Source organism: Eucalyptus grandis, chromosome 3 (assembly GCF_016545825.1).
Source record: "Eucalyptus grandis isolate ANBG69807.140 chromosome 3, ASM1654582v1, whole genome shotgun sequence".
Taxonomy (NCBI): Eukaryota; Viridiplantae; Streptophyta; class Magnoliopsida; order Myrtales; family Myrtaceae; genus Eucalyptus; species Eucalyptus grandis.
In genome coordinates this window covers 69,543,917-69,560,029 of record NC_052614.1, presented here as the reverse complement: position 1 = coordinate 69,560,029, position 16,113 = coordinate 69,543,917, and the positions used below count along the sequence as shown (strand labels likewise).

The following is a 16,113-nucleotide window of genomic DNA, read 5'->3' as shown; positions in this document are numbered from 1 at the left end:
CAAGTTGTTTCTGATGGGACCCCCTTGCTCCTCCACATGGGACACAATGAGAGTGAAACATAGTATTTTTCTGGCTGCAAAAATAGGATCTTTCTTCGCAAACTCCTACTCATTGGCAACCGCATCAAAACGAGGTCTCTTGCGTCTCTTCCGAACCTGAACCTGAGAAGCAAATTGATCAATGGACATTTTTCCTCAAGAACTCAATTTTTAAACTCTATGTCAACCTCAACAAACAGTTCCGCTCTGAAATCCAGTTTCTTCACATTCATTAATCCAAGAAACAATTCCAAGATAATATCGCAAGTTATTTCTGGTGGGACCTCTTTGCTCCTCCACATGTGAAACAATGAGAGTGAAACATGGCACTTTGCCGGTTTGACTTTTCTGAACAAAACAAGTACAAATAGAATCTTTCTTCAGAAATTCCTAATCATCAGCAGCCCCGCCCTCTTCCTCACACAGCATTAATTATCATGGCTTGTGAAACAGAAAATGCAGATTCTGTGACATTTCCAGTGGTCGACATTAGCCTTCTCTCCTCAGAAGATGAACTTCAGAAACTGAAGTCAGTTATCAGCTCTTGTGGTTGCTTCCAGGTCACAGTTTCTGAAATATTTCCATGCTTTTTCAGACTAGTCTCTTTGTTTATCTTTATAGTTACATTTATAACATCAAGCGCAAAAGATTAGATGATGATAGTGATATATATGATGCCATTAGTATTTACATCCTTAGTGGATGTCATGAACCATGACAGATGCAATTCCTTTGGAAGGTCACACGCTTAAATTTGCCACACATTCCAATTTCGGAGAAATATTTCCTTCACTTACATTGTTAAATGATTGAAACAACCTCACTGCAGATGAGCTACATTCAATAAGCGTTCCACCTTAATTAATCTCCCTTACACGTTTATTAGTTTTCTCCTTTTTCGGTACCTTCCTTTCTTTTTTAAGCTACAAAACATAGACTTTTACTGAAACCCTTGTTCTTTTGATGTCCCGAGGAAAATAAAACCTTTTCTATGTTAGGCGGCTAAGTTATCAGTTGCTCCTTATTGCTATACAATGATTTAAAATTCTCAGTGAAGTCTGACTGCTCAAAATTTAAAACAAACGGTTGCATGGTCGTTGCACGCTTAAGAAGTCTTGAGTTTAGTCTCCTGCATTTTCTTTTGCACATTATTGGGTTCCATAGTTTCCCTTTTTCTGAAAACTAATTGTGGAGACGTGTATTCATCAATCGATGGTACTGGCAGTTGTTTTTTCCCTATAAAGATATGCTAGAGCTTTGAATTTGATCAGAGTTTTCAAAATGTTAGGCTGTGGGTCACGGAATATCGATTGACTATCTTGACAAAGTGCGTGAAGTTGCTCAACAGTTCTTTGCATTGCCAGTTGAAGAGAAACAGAAATATTCACGAGCTTCGAATGAGGCTGAAGGGTATGGAGATGACTTGGTTGTAAATGAGAACCAAGTTAAGGACTGTTGCTATCGCTTGTTTCTGAAAGTACTCCCAGAAGATCAAAGGAGGATGAATCTTTGGCCCGAAAATCCTGCTGACCTCAGGTATGTCCAAAGGCAATTGCCAACTTGTTGTTTCATGTACCAAAATTGCAATTGTAAATACTCATGGAAAATGAAACGCTTCTGTTTCTCTATGAATTCCTCGCTACATCAACACAATTGCATAAGGTCAGTGCTATCCAAAAATATTGTCTCAAAAGAAGTGAATATGTTGCTTCGTTAAAATAGAGAAACACAGAAGAACAACCTACCCAAAAGTCTGGACAAGTAAGATGCGAAATTTGCGAGTCTTAGCAGCAATAGAATGATATTGCATGACTGCTTTATTCCATAATGATGTTATATACCGTGATTTAAATTTGTTCATTCTTTCTTGTCTTTCTTATTGACAGTGAAACCTTGCACGAGTATACTCTCAAGATAAGATCAGTGATGAATGATCTTTCTAAGGCGATGGCGAGGTCACTCAAGTTGGAAGAGAACAGCTTCTTGGATCAGTTTGGAGACCGGCCGGTGTTGGAAGTAAGGTTCAACTTCTATCCGGCATGCTCCAGGGCTGGAGTTTTTGGCGCCAAACCTCATTTAGACAGATCGGCAATCACCGTCCTTTTGCAGGACAAAGAAGTGGAAGGCCTTCAAGTCCTCAAGGATGGCATGTGGCACACGGTTCCCATTATTCCCCACGCTCTCGTCATCAATCTGGGTGGTCTGATGCAGGTACGCATTCTGCATCATTGTAAGGAAAATATCGAGAAAGTTGCATCAGTTGGGTCTGAAAATGCAAACATTGGCGTTGGACATCTATCATTGGAGCAACTGTGTGCGCTTTCCTCACTGCGGAAGTGATTGTCACTATGTATATTCATTTCATTAGATATAGGCATGGAATTTGTTGAATGTCGAAATTATGAGGATTAATAAGCATTGACCTAGCCTATGAGTATGTAGCATAAACTTTCCTAGATATCCCAGTCTTTACTACGTTAGTGAATTTGATTGGGGACAAGATCTGCAGGTAATGACCAATGGGATGTTCAAGAGCCCCTTACACAGAGTATCGACGAATGCAAACAAGTTGAGGATGTCAATCGCTGTGTTTGATGAGCCAGAGGCAGAGAAGGAGATCGGACCGGTCGACCACTTAGTCAGCCACACGAGGCCGAGGTTATATAGAAGTGTCAGGAACTTTGCGGCTTTCAACTACGAGTGCTTCCAGAAAGGAAAGGATTCACTCGAGGAACTTCGAATTTGACTTATTCCAATATCTGCTGTCTAGGATGCATGTTGGTGTACATGGCATGAAACTGAGTGCTAGTTTTGTGCCCTAAATAAGCATCAGAAGTGGCAAATGTGGACACAAGATGCTCAATAATGTTGTGGTTTCTCAGTAGAGTGAAAGAAACATAGCCACAGGACAATTGTTATCAAAGCTGTAATGTCATCAATAATCATAATCAATATATGTAATGAGACAACCTATGAGACGGTACTCCAGCCTTAATGACTAGATGTTCACTAAAATTTACCGTATAAAGATATTGGAATAATGAATTTTCGTCCCCCACAACTGCTAGACGTGAGCAATGACCTCACTCAAGGTTTTTAAACCCTAATGTATTTTCTATCGATGCAGACAAGCTCTCAACTTGCTGGTAGTTTGCTGAACCTTAAGAAGCATGAAATAAGAAGCAACGTGTCAATGTCTGTCCACAAAAAGGTCTCTCATTAAAGCTTGCAATGACTGACAAAATGTCCACGTCTCTTTACATGCACTGATGAATCGAAGATAATGAATTGAAGGTTAGGAAGCAAATTTATGCATGGTGGGTCCCCTGTGTTCCTCCACATGAGGAATATTGAGAGTGAGAGAAATGGTCTCTTTTGCCAGCCTGAAGTCCTTTCATCATCTATTCCAGACAAGTACAGATAAGATTCTCCTCACCAACTCTTTCTCACTAAAATTGTTAAATCGCGTCATGAGTTTGAGCCGTGCACGAAATCTCAGAGGATTTTCCGGGTTGCTCAAAATGAGGACTGCCCAGTAATCCAAAGCAAACCAAGAAAGAGATATATGAGAAAAAGCTCCATGCCACTGCAGGAGAAAAGATAATTCCAAAAAGGGGCCACTATAGAAAAAGTGAAAAATTTCAAAAAAAGAAGAAGCTTGAAGTGCTATCTATTTTTCAAATAAAAATTCAAAGTGAACTTTATTTCAAATAAAAGCCTTAAATATTATTATTTTCTCAAATAAAAACATAAAACGAATTTTGTTTTAAATAAGAGTTTGAAACAATTTTGTTATTTCAAATAAATATATGAAGTAGTGATCAATGGTATTTTTGGTAGTTATCATTTTCCTTTTTTTTTTTTTTCATTTTTTTCATTTTTTCCCCATTCTTCTTCTTCCTCTTTGGCCACCAATGATGCTCATAAAGGGCTGACAAGGGTCGTCCTCGCCCCCATTCAGCAAGGGCCATTCACACTAGCCATAGTTGAGGGATGACCTTGCTTGGGCAAGGCTACACTTGCCCTGGGAGGCCGCCCCTCACAAGCACCTGTGAAGTCGGCTCTTACCTACCCCAGGCGAGGGCTCGACAACCCCCACTAGCAACTCGCAAGGGTGGCCTCACCCCTCACCGGCTGTTGTCGAGCCCTCATCAACTTTTGCTAGTAGTTGTTGGTTGACGCCGGAAAAGAAAAAAAAAAGAATATTTAGACAAAAATATCCTTGATTAGTTGGAAAATTTAGCCGGTTGGTGACTTGCAAGGTTAAGCCCTTATTTGATGGCCTTTATTTGAAATAATTAAGGCCACTTCAAACTCTTATTTGAAATAAAGTCCATTTCAAGTTTTTAGTTGTAAAAATAAGGATATTTTAGACTCTTTTTTTTAGAACTTTTCTCGTGAGAAAATAATGGAATATTTACCTTTATTTTATGGGTTAGCGAAGTCTGCCATAGAAAGGGGAAAAAAAAAGTTAGTGGCAAGATATGATCAGTTTTCACGTTAATGTTACAACAACAATCGAACCACCATAAAGCAAGATCAAGCATAAGTAAGCGCCTTCTCACCAGCTCTTGCTCATCAAATTCGAACCCACCAGAAGCAAGATCTCTCTCTACCACTCAGATAAGAACTTGTGATGGCTTGTGAAGCAGATGTTGGCGTTCCAGTGAAATTCCCAGTCATTGACATCAGCCTTCCGTCCACCGAAGATGGGCTTCAGAAACTCAGCTCAATCCTCAGTTCTTGTGGATGCTTCCAGGTTTCCACCTCTGCAATCTGTTTCGTGCATGTTCAGAGTAGTTTTGTGTTTATGGTTCTGTTTATCTGAGGTACAAAGAAGCTTGCAAGCGGGAAATGGGTGATATTAGTGACGGCCTATAGTATATTTGCACCGATTCACCACTGAAGATTTTGAAAAATTAGTGGGTGTTGCTTCCTTTTGGTGTCGAGTCCATAACTATTAGTGGGTTGCTTTGCTAATGTGATTTCGCCATAGATTCTTCATGGTCTTCAGTCAAATCTCACTGTCGAGTCAATGCCATTCGGTAAGTTACACTTCTTATACCTAAATTGCATCTCAAAAATTGTTCTTTTATGTAAGTTGTTAAATGGTAGAAAATTGCCCTAATTGCTCAAGAACTGTAATGCAGTTGAAGAATGGACCACAACTAGATTTCCCCTTTCTGACGTTAATTTGTTCTTTCGATTAATGATTAGTAATTTTCAGCTTAATTGTTTTTCTTTTAGTTATTTTGGTTTTACACCGGTTTGGGGTGAGTGGATCAGTTGCATATATGGATCACTCGATTGGCCAATGATAAAAATAATTTGGCTACTACTTGGTTGTTGATTCATATGTTTCCCAGAAAATGTTAAGATCAATAAATTTGTGCTTATGTTTAATGACATATGAGAGATCTCAACTGATCAGCTTCTAAATTCTCAGGCAATCGGTCACGGAATGTCTGTTGGATATCTTGATAAAGTGCGTGAAGTTGCTAAAGAGTTCTTCGCGCTGCCAGATGAAGAGAAACAGAAATGCTCACGAGCTTCAAACGAGGTTGAAGGATATGGCAGTGACTTGGTTGTGACCGAAAACCAAATCAGAGACTGTTGCTGTCGCCTGTTTCTTAGAGTGTTTCCCGAAGATCAAAGGAGGCTCAATCTTTGGCCTGAAAATCCCTCTGATTTTTCGTATATGTCTTGCTCTCTATTTATTTTGTTAGTTGATGGACCAAAACTGCAGTTGTAAATAATCAACAGTCTAATTAGCAATAGAATGATATTACATGACTACTCGTTCCATTTATGATTTATTATCTCGTGATTTACTTCTATTCATTCTTTTCTCTCATTATGATGGTCAGTGAAATCTTGCATGAATATGCCCTCAAGGTGAAATCGATGATGAATCATCTTTCCAAGGCCATGGCGAGGTCGCTCAAGTTGGAAGAGAACAGCTTCTTGAACCAGTTCGGAGACCAGTCGGTGATGCAAGTGAGGTTCAACTTCTACCCGCCCTCTTCCAGGACCGAAGTCTTTGGTGTCAAACCTCATTCAGACAGATCAGGAATCACAGTTCTTCTGCAAGACAGGGAAGTCGAAGGCCTCCAGGTCCTAAAAGATGGTGCTTGGTACACTGTTCCCGTTATCCCTGACGCTCTTGTGGTCAATCTGGGTGATCAGATGCAGGTAAAGCAATAAATTTTGCATTCAAAATCAATTCCTTCTCAGTTGTTTTTGGTTTACGATTCTGCATAGTTCAAAACAATATTTAGAATGCCTGGGAGCAGTTTGCTGTCATTTTGGTGGATTCTACCTGAGCCAACCCCTTTCTATTCATGTCAACAGCAAAATGCAGTTTAGAGCAGAGGGCAACCAAATTTCAAGTTTATTCATTGTTATTCTCCCTAGGTCAATTCAGATTTTTGCACAAACTGTTCGAGAGCTCTTGTTATTTGTAGTATCATTATGTCAAGTACAATTGAATTGGTGGTGAATTTGCAGATAATGACAAATGGGATATTCAAGAGCCCAGTGCATAGAGTATTGACAAATGCGAACAAACTGAGGTTATCAGTTGCCCTGTTTAGTGAGCCGGAGGCAGAAAAAGAGATTGGACCAGTGGATTGCCTCATCGACGAGACAAGGCCTAGGTTATACAGAAGTGTCAGAAACTTCGCTGCTTTCAACTATGAATGTTTTCAAAAAGGCAAGGTGGCACTCGAGGAAGTTCAGATTTGACTGATTGTCTAGAATGCATGTGCCTTAAAGTCTAAACCTGAACATGAGCCATTGTTTTGTATTCTATATAAGGTTATTTTTCAGACAATGCCTAGTAACCAGTGGAGGTACAAGAGCCTCTGCATCAACCTAATGGAATTCAAAATATAATTCAAGTCCTCCTTTCTTCTACTTCCCAAGTACAGCATCACAGCATCATAAGTACATGCCATTCCATGTGAATGGCGACCTGATTTGCGCAATCATCGGCATCCAGTTGCCTGCTGCTGTTTCTGGTTTGTTCTCACGCAACATTCATCAACAACAATTATAATCAATGCAGTGTAGCTTGAGGATCGGCTATCGTAGTGTTGAAAACTTTACTCCCCCCTTTCTTTCCATATACCTCAGCAATTAATAATGATCTTTAATGAACATTCCTTATGCAGTGACAATGTGGACGCAAGAAGCTCAGTATAGTTGTGGTTTCCATGTAGCTTGAAAGTAATTGTTTCTGAATTATGGTGTCAACAGTCGTCATCATTAATCTTATGCAGTATACAAAATATGAGACAATAGGCCGGCCTTGACAGTTTGATGTTCACTAAAATTCGCCTCATAAAATTTCGTATGTGTAGCTTTATTAAAGGATACTGAGATTGTAAATTTTCATCCTGTTCCACGACTGCTAGATCTCAGCAAAAACCCCAATCAAGGTTTTAATTCTTGATGTATTTACTATAGATGTGGACAACCTCTCAATTTGCTGCTAGTGTTCTGAACATGAAGAAGCATGAAATGAGAAGAAAAGTGTCAATATCTGTCCACAAAAAGTTTTCTCATTAAAGATTGTAATGGTCGACAGAATTTTTTAGGTTTCTTTACATGCCCCGATGAATCCAAGATAACGAAATCAAGATTAGGGAGAATATTTATGCATGGCAGGTCCCTTGTGTTCCTCTACACATGAAACATTGAGAATGAGAGATGGTGTCTTTTGCCAGTCTGAAGTTCTTTATCCATCATTCAAGACAAGTACAATTAAGCTCCTTCTCACCAACTCTTTCCCATCAAAATCAAACCACCAAAAAGCAAGACCGAGGTCTCTCTCTCCCTCTCACAGTAGAACTTACGATGGTTTGTGAAACAGACAGTGATGTTCCAGTGACATTCCCAAAGATTGATATCAGCCTTTTGTCCTCAGAAGATGAACTACAAAAACTCAGTTCAATTCAGCTCTTGTGGATGCTACCAGGTTTCTATCTCTGTAATCTGTTTCGTGCTTGTTCAGAATAGTTTTGTCTTTATGGTTATGTTTATCTCAGTTACGAAGAAGCTTGCAAGTGGGAATTGGGTGATGTTAACGATGGATTATAGTACACTCCGACTGATTCAACCTTAAAGATGTTGAAAAATTAAGTGGGTGTTGCTTCCTTTTGTGTTGCATCAACTACTAGTGGGTCGCTTTGATATTGTAACTTTGCCATGGATTCTTCATGGTCTTCAGGTAAATCTCACTGTCGATTCAATGCCATTCAGTAAGTTACATTTCTTATACCTAAATTGCATCTCCAAAATTTTTCTTTTACGTAAGTTGTTAACTGGTAGAAAACTGCCCTAACTGCTGAAGAACTGTAATGCAGTTGAAGAATCGACCACAACTAGATTTCCCCTTTCTGATGTTAATTTGTTCTTTTGATTAATGATTAGTAATTTTCAGCTTAATTGTTTTTCTTTCTGTTATGTTGGTTTTCCACCAGTGTGGGGTGAGTGGATCAGTTGCATATATGGATCACTCGATTCACCAATGATAAAATTAATAGGGCTACTACTAGGTGTTGATTCATATGTTTCTGAGACAATGTTGAGATAAATAAATTTGTGCTGATTTTTAACTACGTATAAGAGATTTCAACTGATCAGAGTTTCTAAATTCTCAGGCTATTGTCATGGAATGTCTGTTAGATATCTTGACAAAGTACGCAAAGTCGCTAAACAGTTCTTTGCACTACCAAATGAAGAGAAACGAAAATGCTCATGAGCGTCAAACGAGGTTGAAGGATATGGCAGTGACTTGGTCATGACCGAAAACCGAATCAGAGACTGTTGCTATCGCCTGTTTCTTAGAGTGTTTCCCGAAGATCAAAGGAGGCTCAATCTTTGGCCTGAAAATCCTTCTGATTTTTCGTATATGTCTTGGCCTTTTTCTATTTTGTTAGTTGATGGACCAAAACTGCAGTTGTAAATAATCAACGGTCTAATTCGCAACGGAATGATATTACATGACTGCTCGTTCTATTTATGATTTATTATCCAGTGATTTACTTATGTTCATTCTTTTTCTCTCATTATGACGGACAGTGAAATCTTGCATGAATATACCCCCAAGGTGAAATTGATGATGAATCATCTTTCCAAGGCCATGGCGAGGTCGCTCAAGTTGGAAGAGACCGGCTTCTTGAACCAGTTTGGAGACCTGCCGATAATGCAAGTGAGGTTCAACTTCTACCCACCCTCTTCCAGGACCAAAGTCGTTGGTGTCAAACCTCATTCAAGACAGATCAGGGATCACAGTTCTTCTGCAAGACAGGGAAGTCGAAGGCCTCCAAGTCCTAAAAGATGGTGCTTGGTACACTGTTCCTGTTATCCCTGACGCTCTTGTGGTCAATTTGGGTGATCAGATGCAGGTAAAGCAATGGATTTTGCGTTCAAGATCAATTCCTGTTTAGTTGTCATAGGTATAGGATTCTGCATAGTTGGAAACAATATGAAGAGTGCATGGAATTAATTTGCCGATGTTTTCCGTCATTTTAGTGGATTCTACTTCAATTAACCCCTTTCTATTCATGTCAACAGAAAAATGCAGTTTGGAACAGAGGTCAACCAAAGTTAGAGTTTATTCATTGTTATTCTGCCTAGGTCATTTCAGATTTTTGCACAAAGTGTTCGTATCATTATCTCAAGTACGATTGGGTTGGTGGTGAATTTGCAGATAATGACAAATGGGATATTCAAGAGCCCGGTGCATAGAGTATTGACGAATGTGAACAAATTGAGGTTATCGTTTGCCCTGTTTAGTGAGCCGGAGGCAGAAAAAGAGATTGGACCAGTGGATTGCCTCATTGACGAGACAAGGTCGAGGTTATACAGAAATGTCAGAAACTTCGCTGCTTTCAACTACGAATGTTTTCAAAAAGGCAAGGGTGGTACTCGAGGAAGTTCGGATTTGACTGATTATCTAGAATGCATGTTCTTTAAAGTCTAAACCTGAACATGAACCATTGTTTTGTATTCTATATAAGGAGGTTATTGTTCAGACAATGCCTAGTAACCAGTGGGGGTACAAGAACCTCTGCATCTACTAATGAAATTCAAAATATACTTCGAGTCCTTTCTTTTACTTCCCAAGTACAGCATCACAGCATCCTAAGTACATGCTATTCCATGAGGATGGCGACCTGATTTGCACAAGCATCGACATCCAGTAGACCCCCGCCATTTCTGGCTTGTTCTCGGGTCAGATTCGTCATCAACAACAATAATAATCGATGCAGCTTAGCTTGAGGATCGGTCGCGAAGTGTTGAAAAGTTCACGCCTCCCTTTCTTTCCATATACCCGGCAATAAATAGTGATCTTTAATAAACATTCCTTTCGAGTGATTTAGAAAGTTAAGAGATAAGGCACCGGAGTCGCCCCAGATCATCTGCTGTAAAAAGTTTCAGAGTATAATAGATTAGTGCAGCGGAGGATAGAATGAATATTTCTAGGCAACTTCAAGTGAAGCTCTAGAAAAATGATTATCCTTAGCCTTGTACAGAATGAGTAAATAAAGGGCACGCTTTTTTTACTATGAACTACTGTGGTGATTTGCCTACGTACGTCGATTAATCAAACAGCAACCGCATTATGGTTAAAACAGCAGATACTGCGGGTGTGAAATGTAGACCAAAGCCTCAGTTTTCTGGACTGGACATAATCTTGTTCCATCTGGCTTATTTATTTATTTATTTATTTATGCTTTAACGTTGATGCTTCCCTGCATCTGATGTGGTCCGTGAACGAACCTGGAAAGGATGCATGGTTCTATTGTGAATGCATGATCCATGGCTTTCCAAGAATCAAAGGGACAAATTGAGAAGATTCATGTTACTCGCATATGAGACATGACTTAAGCAGTTTCACCCTGAAAATATTTAAAAGAACAAGACATTACAGAAAGAATCGATCCCTTACCCTTGAACGGTTCCTAGGAAAATTCGAAAAAGAGATGGAATATAAAGACACACAAGATCATTTAATGATTACAGGGGTCATAAACCCTATATGCTATTTATCTCTCTCCCTCTCTCTTCTCTCTCTCTGTGGCTAGTCTAGTCCACAAAAGCTCGGTCACACAGAAGCTCATCTCTCGTTTGATCCAACGCCATCAATGGCTCGCGAGGTTTTTTTCTTCTTCTTTTTCAATCTTTTTTATTTTATTATATTCATAGTAAGTGAATAAAACATTGTTTCATCCAATCTTTTTCAATTTTTTAAAATATTTTCTTAGACATACCAATCTATATAATCAAGCATAAGTGCCCTCAGAAGAAAATGAAACGATCGATAATAAGAACGAAGCTGAAAAAAGAACGGAAAAGAAGAAGTAACCCGAGCCATGGCGGGCAAAATTATACAAATGCCTTATTATGAAAACCCGAGACAAGGTCTAGTGAGCTATGCATAAAAGTAAACGGAATAATAGTCTAATAAATGAAATGCAATAGTCTGAAACTAGCAATGCTAGGAACTAATCTAATTCTATTCATGTAATGCGTGAAACGACTAAATGCAATCAAAATTCTTTTTTTAAATTCTTTATTTATTTATTTAAGCAATGAGATTATCTAAATATATATGAAAAAATAAACTTAAATGCTGAAACATAATAAATATAAAGAAAATTATGCATAGGAATCGGAGAAAATGTGCCTACAATTAGAGATTGTATAGATTGTAGAACACGAGTAATAACCATTCTGTTTTAGAAATAAAATTTTTATATTCCTTAGATGAGTTTCTAAGTAAAAATATGCATTTGATAATGACACAAAATTTCTGCTCTCGGAATAGAAATTCGTTTGATAATGACACAACAATTCTCCCTCTCGCAGAGCAACAGGTAGACAGCAACAAAGGGAACCAATGGCCGGCGGCTGCTAACGGCGGGTGGTGGCAGAGGCAGGTGCAGCAACTAACAACAGGCGACGGCAGGTGGGCAACTTTCACCAAATCGCTAACTTGATAGTGTACCATGTAAAATGGCCGGCGATGACTAAACAATCACGTCAGCGATTTCTGGCAAAAATCAATCGAAAAGACTATATTAGAATCTCACATAAAGGTTTATGACCAAATTGGTAAAATTGAAAAGTTTAAAAATGAATTAACATATGTATAATAGGTTCGGGATTGATTGGATAATTTTCCTCACTTTCCTTGGTCAAATTACAAATAAAAAATAAAATAAATAAAGACTAGATAAAAGAATAGTTAATGAGGAAGGTCATGTGTCTTGATGCAATGAATTCGGAAAACTCAGCCAAAGGCCTCTGTTTGCAATCATGCAAAAATCTTAGGGTGACATATAGTATGTGATGAGGCGAGAGTTAAAAATAGACAGATTCACTGTTAGGAAGTGCAGCTACATTATACTAGCTCTCAATAAAGAAAAACATAGCAAGCAATCTCACGTAACCACCTTACGTGTAATTTAAGAATCAAGATGTATCGGTGCACTTTGGAGAAGTCAATAAGGAGCTGATTTGTTAGGCCCTCTCCTTTGGTGACACATCTCCTTATTTTCAGCAATTTTTCTCTTTATTTTATGAATTCTTATTTGATCATTGACGGTGTTAAAAACATCATTACACGAAGATGCTGACATATGTATAATTTCTAATTTTGGTGACTTAGCACCTAATTCCATTAATAAGTGAAATTTTCCATTTCATGACTGCTCATGTAAAAAACATTTTAGACCGACGGTATGCCTTGTATAAGTCATTTTTTAATTTCCTATAAACTGTGAAAGAAATAGGCTCAACAGAGTAGAGAGAAAAGGCTTTATTTTTAAAATTAATACCACGAAAATCCCCAAACTTATACACATTATTGATTTCCCTAGTAATTATTGGTCATCATTGATTTCCCTAGTAATTTCTTCCCCTCGCATTAGACTTGAATTACAAGATCCAACAGTTTCCTACATCATTTCTTAACAAATAGTTCATCCTCTAATATAACTTGATTATAAAATATGTCTAAGACCTAGGATCAATGTTGAGAATGTACTCCATTAATTTACCTAAATCCAAAAAATGGTGCAACTATCAGACTAGGTTTCATCTCGACTTCCAGATTTGAGCTCTTTTGGAATTTGAAACCTTTTGATTTCCTTTCAATATGAACATGATATTCAAGACTTCTTTATTCGTTACAAGGTACAAAGTGGAGGGTACAATAATACTGGTATGAAGAGGAGATGATTTAAGCACGAGCAAACAATCCAAAGGCGGGATTGATGGTGGTGAAACCTCCATCCACCGCCAGATTCTGGCCACTGACGTATTTGGACTCGTCACTCCCCAGATACACAGCAGCCTTCGCCACATCTTCTTCCTGTAGACTCACCCCATCCAAGTTAGAATACACTCGGACTCCTGCATTCTCGTCGATTTTGAAGAACTCCTTTGTCAATGGAGTCAGAATGAAATAAGGTGAGAGACAGTTAACGCGAATCCCGTATCGCCCGAGCTCCGAGGCCACGTTCCGTGTGAGGCCCACGACGGCGTGCTTGGAGCTGGTGTACGCGTGGGACGCCACCCCGCCCACGCTCGAGCTGACGCTCCCGACATTGATTATGCTTCCGCTCCGCGACGGGATCATGGCTCGAGCAGCGTGCTTGGTCCCTAAGAAGACACCCGTCAAGTTCACGCTGATCACCCTCTCAAAGTCGGCCTTGTCATTGTCCAATATGTTGGCCTTGAGCGGGTCACTGATCGCAGCATTGTTCACCATTATGTCCAGCTTTCCAAACTTGTCGACCGCAGTGGCAATAGCGTTTTCAACATCGGACTCGATTGATACATCGCAATGCACAAAGGATGCAGTCTCGGCCCCCAGATCCACACACACAGACTTGCCCAAGTCGTCGCGAATGTCGGCTATAATGACTTTAGCCCCATGCTTCGAGAAGAGCCTCGCGGTCGATTCTCCTATGCCGCCCGCCCCACCTGTGATCACTGCCACCTTTCCCTCCAGTCTGCAAAACCTTGTGCTAATGAGCCACACAATCTAGTTTCACATGAACAAAAGAAACGAAAACGAGAGCATTTCCAGCTTTGATGAGCAAAGCTCTACTCTTAAAACGTAATTTCCAACATCTTTCAATCGCACGCACGTTGCCAAAGCCACATGAATGGCAAATTTTCTCATCGTTTAGAAAGAATCTCTTTGGACGTAAGTCCGAGAGCAAAAGAGGAATACCTTCGTGCTTCCTGGGGGAGGAGTGTTGTGGTCGCCATGGTTTGAAAGATTGTTTCGAATAAGGCTTAGCTACTAGCAAGGGGGCTTTCGTATGATCAGTGACAACAATCGAACCCGAACCTTCTTGTTATATAGACTTTTGGGGGTGGAGACTTAACCTACTCCCATTGAGCCACAGGATTCAATGTATAATTTAATGGATAATGAAAGATCAGGGGCCACCCTTGGCGTGCGAACGTCATCCCAAACAAACCAGGTCGTCAATATCATATTATACAATGGGTTAATACCACGAGAAATCAAAATTGGTACATTTGTAATAAATTTACCTCAAACTAATTTTTTGACCACAAAAAGAAAAAATCTTAAATTGATATACCTGTGATGAATATACTCTAAACTAATTTTTTTATTGCCGAAAACCTCAAACTGGTATATTCATGACATATATAGCCTCTGTTAGTTTCATTAAAATAAATTAATATAACAAAAAATCACAAACATGCATATTTATGGTGAAACCCCAAACTGTTACACCCATCAACTACCTTGTATTATCCAATTTAGCAACTTAACGGTAAAATTTAACAGAAACTAACGAATGGTAAATTTGTCATAGATATATTGGTTTAGGATAAATTTGTCACATGTGTACTAATTTAAAGTTTTTTTTTATGATATTTACCCTTAATGAAATAAGATCCTTTTCCCCCCTCCGATATTAACTGATACGTGTTCCCCAAGAACTAGTGGTCGTTCTTTTTTCCAATCCATCAAATGGCTTGATCCTCCTGGAGCATCTTTCACCAGCCTGTGGAATCTGTCGTATTAAAGATGCCTCCTGCAGATTAATTAAGGAGGCAACGTACCACAGAAACCGTCCGAAGATATAAAGACAATCTCCCACTTGTTGACATAGAGCTTGAGGTCTAGAAAACAGTTCTTTGATAGGCATATTGATAGTATAATCTATTAGCAAAATAAACAGTGATGTTGATATTCATATTTTTTTTTTGGTAAAGTGATGTTGATATTCATATGTGCTCTTATATACGAGAAAAAGTCGTAATACAATTTTTTCTCTTTGAATGATCTTTTTTTCTATGTGTAGTTCTGTTGTCTACTCGATAGAGCTCTTCCATGCATTTGTGCTTCGTTGATAACTACAAAGAAAGCTGACAGGATATGTATCGTTACCGGTGAAATGAGCATAAGAAAATTCAATGAAAAGAGTCAAGATTTTATCACTCGCCATTTTTCACATTGTTGCTGATATAAGAGATAAATAATAATGGAAAAAAGAACCACCGGCCGTTGCAGGGTGAATGGTAGATCCTTTGTCCTCCACCGAGGAGGCCAAGGTTCAAAACCCCTGCAAAGTAGGGAGGCTGAAGTGCCGTGTGGTGAGTTAAGCGTGGCGTCGGGGTGGTGGTTTCCCCGCTAGCAACACCTGGGGGTTTACGTGGCGGCTATCGGCCAAAGCGGTTCCTCCAAAGAACAAATAATAAAATAATAATAATAATAATAATAATAATAATAATAATAATAATAATAATGGAAAAAAGAAACGGAGTAAGGAAATAAATTGAATACTGAATTTTACAATATTCAATCAATATGACATATTCCGTGGAGAGATGAAATCTTGCTTTATTGCAATCCCCTTATTTTTCAAAAGATAGCAATCTCCTCCTGGGTTGACCATCACTAGATTTGATGAGGCCAAGCCTCAACCAAGGCTGCTAAGGCCACTAGTGAGGTTGACCTCGCCAGCCTAGTGAGGGCGAGCCTCGCCTGGTGATGATGAGATTGAGCATTGCCAA

General features: G+C 39.1%; 3 protein-coding genes and 1 pseudogene across 3 annotated transcripts; 3 read left to right on the top strand and 1 right to left on the bottom strand.

Annotated features, from left to right (window-relative positions):
• Positions 1 to 448: 448 nt before the first annotated feature.
• On the top strand, positions 449 to 3,034 carry LOC104440577 (protein SRG1). Its single transcript, XM_018870690.2, has 4 exons — positions 449 to 599; positions 1,328 to 1,575; positions 1,926 to 2,250; positions 2,549 to 3,034. Exons 1-4 carry the CDS (start codon positions 477 to 479, stop codon positions 2,783 to 2,785), a joined length of 933 nt encoding a protein of 310 aa, XP_018726235.2. The 5' UTR covers positions 449 to 476; the 3' UTR covers positions 2,786 to 3,034.
• A 1,471-nt stretch (positions 3,035 to 4,505) lies between these two features.
• On the top strand, positions 4,506 to 6,946 carry LOC108958880 (probable 2-oxoglutarate-dependent dioxygenase ANS). Its single transcript, XM_018871765.2, has 4 exons — positions 4,506 to 4,798; positions 5,486 to 5,733; positions 5,907 to 6,231; positions 6,547 to 6,946. Exons 1-4 carry the CDS (start codon positions 4,676 to 4,678, stop codon positions 6,781 to 6,783), a joined length of 933 nt encoding a protein of 310 aa, XP_018727310.2. The 5' UTR covers positions 4,506 to 4,675; the 3' UTR covers positions 6,784 to 6,946.
• A 162-nt stretch (positions 6,947 to 7,108) lies between these two features.
• LOC104440576 lies at positions 7,109 to 10,076 on the top strand (annotated as a pseudogene).
• Positions 10,077 to 13,235: 3,159 nt separating this feature from the next.
• Positions 13,236 to 14,381, bottom strand: LOC104440575 (secoisolariciresinol dehydrogenase). The gene is made up of 2 exons (XM_010053477.2): positions 14,291 to 14,381; positions 13,236 to 14,066 (listed from the first exon to the last, which is right to left on the bottom strand). The coding sequence occupies exons 1-2, from the start codon at positions 14,326 to 14,328 to the stop codon at positions 13,292 to 13,294; spliced, it is 813 nt and encodes a 270-aa protein (XP_010051779.2). The 5' UTR covers positions 14,329 to 14,381; the 3' UTR covers positions 13,236 to 13,291.
• Positions 14,382 to 16,113: the final 1,732 nt, after the last annotated feature.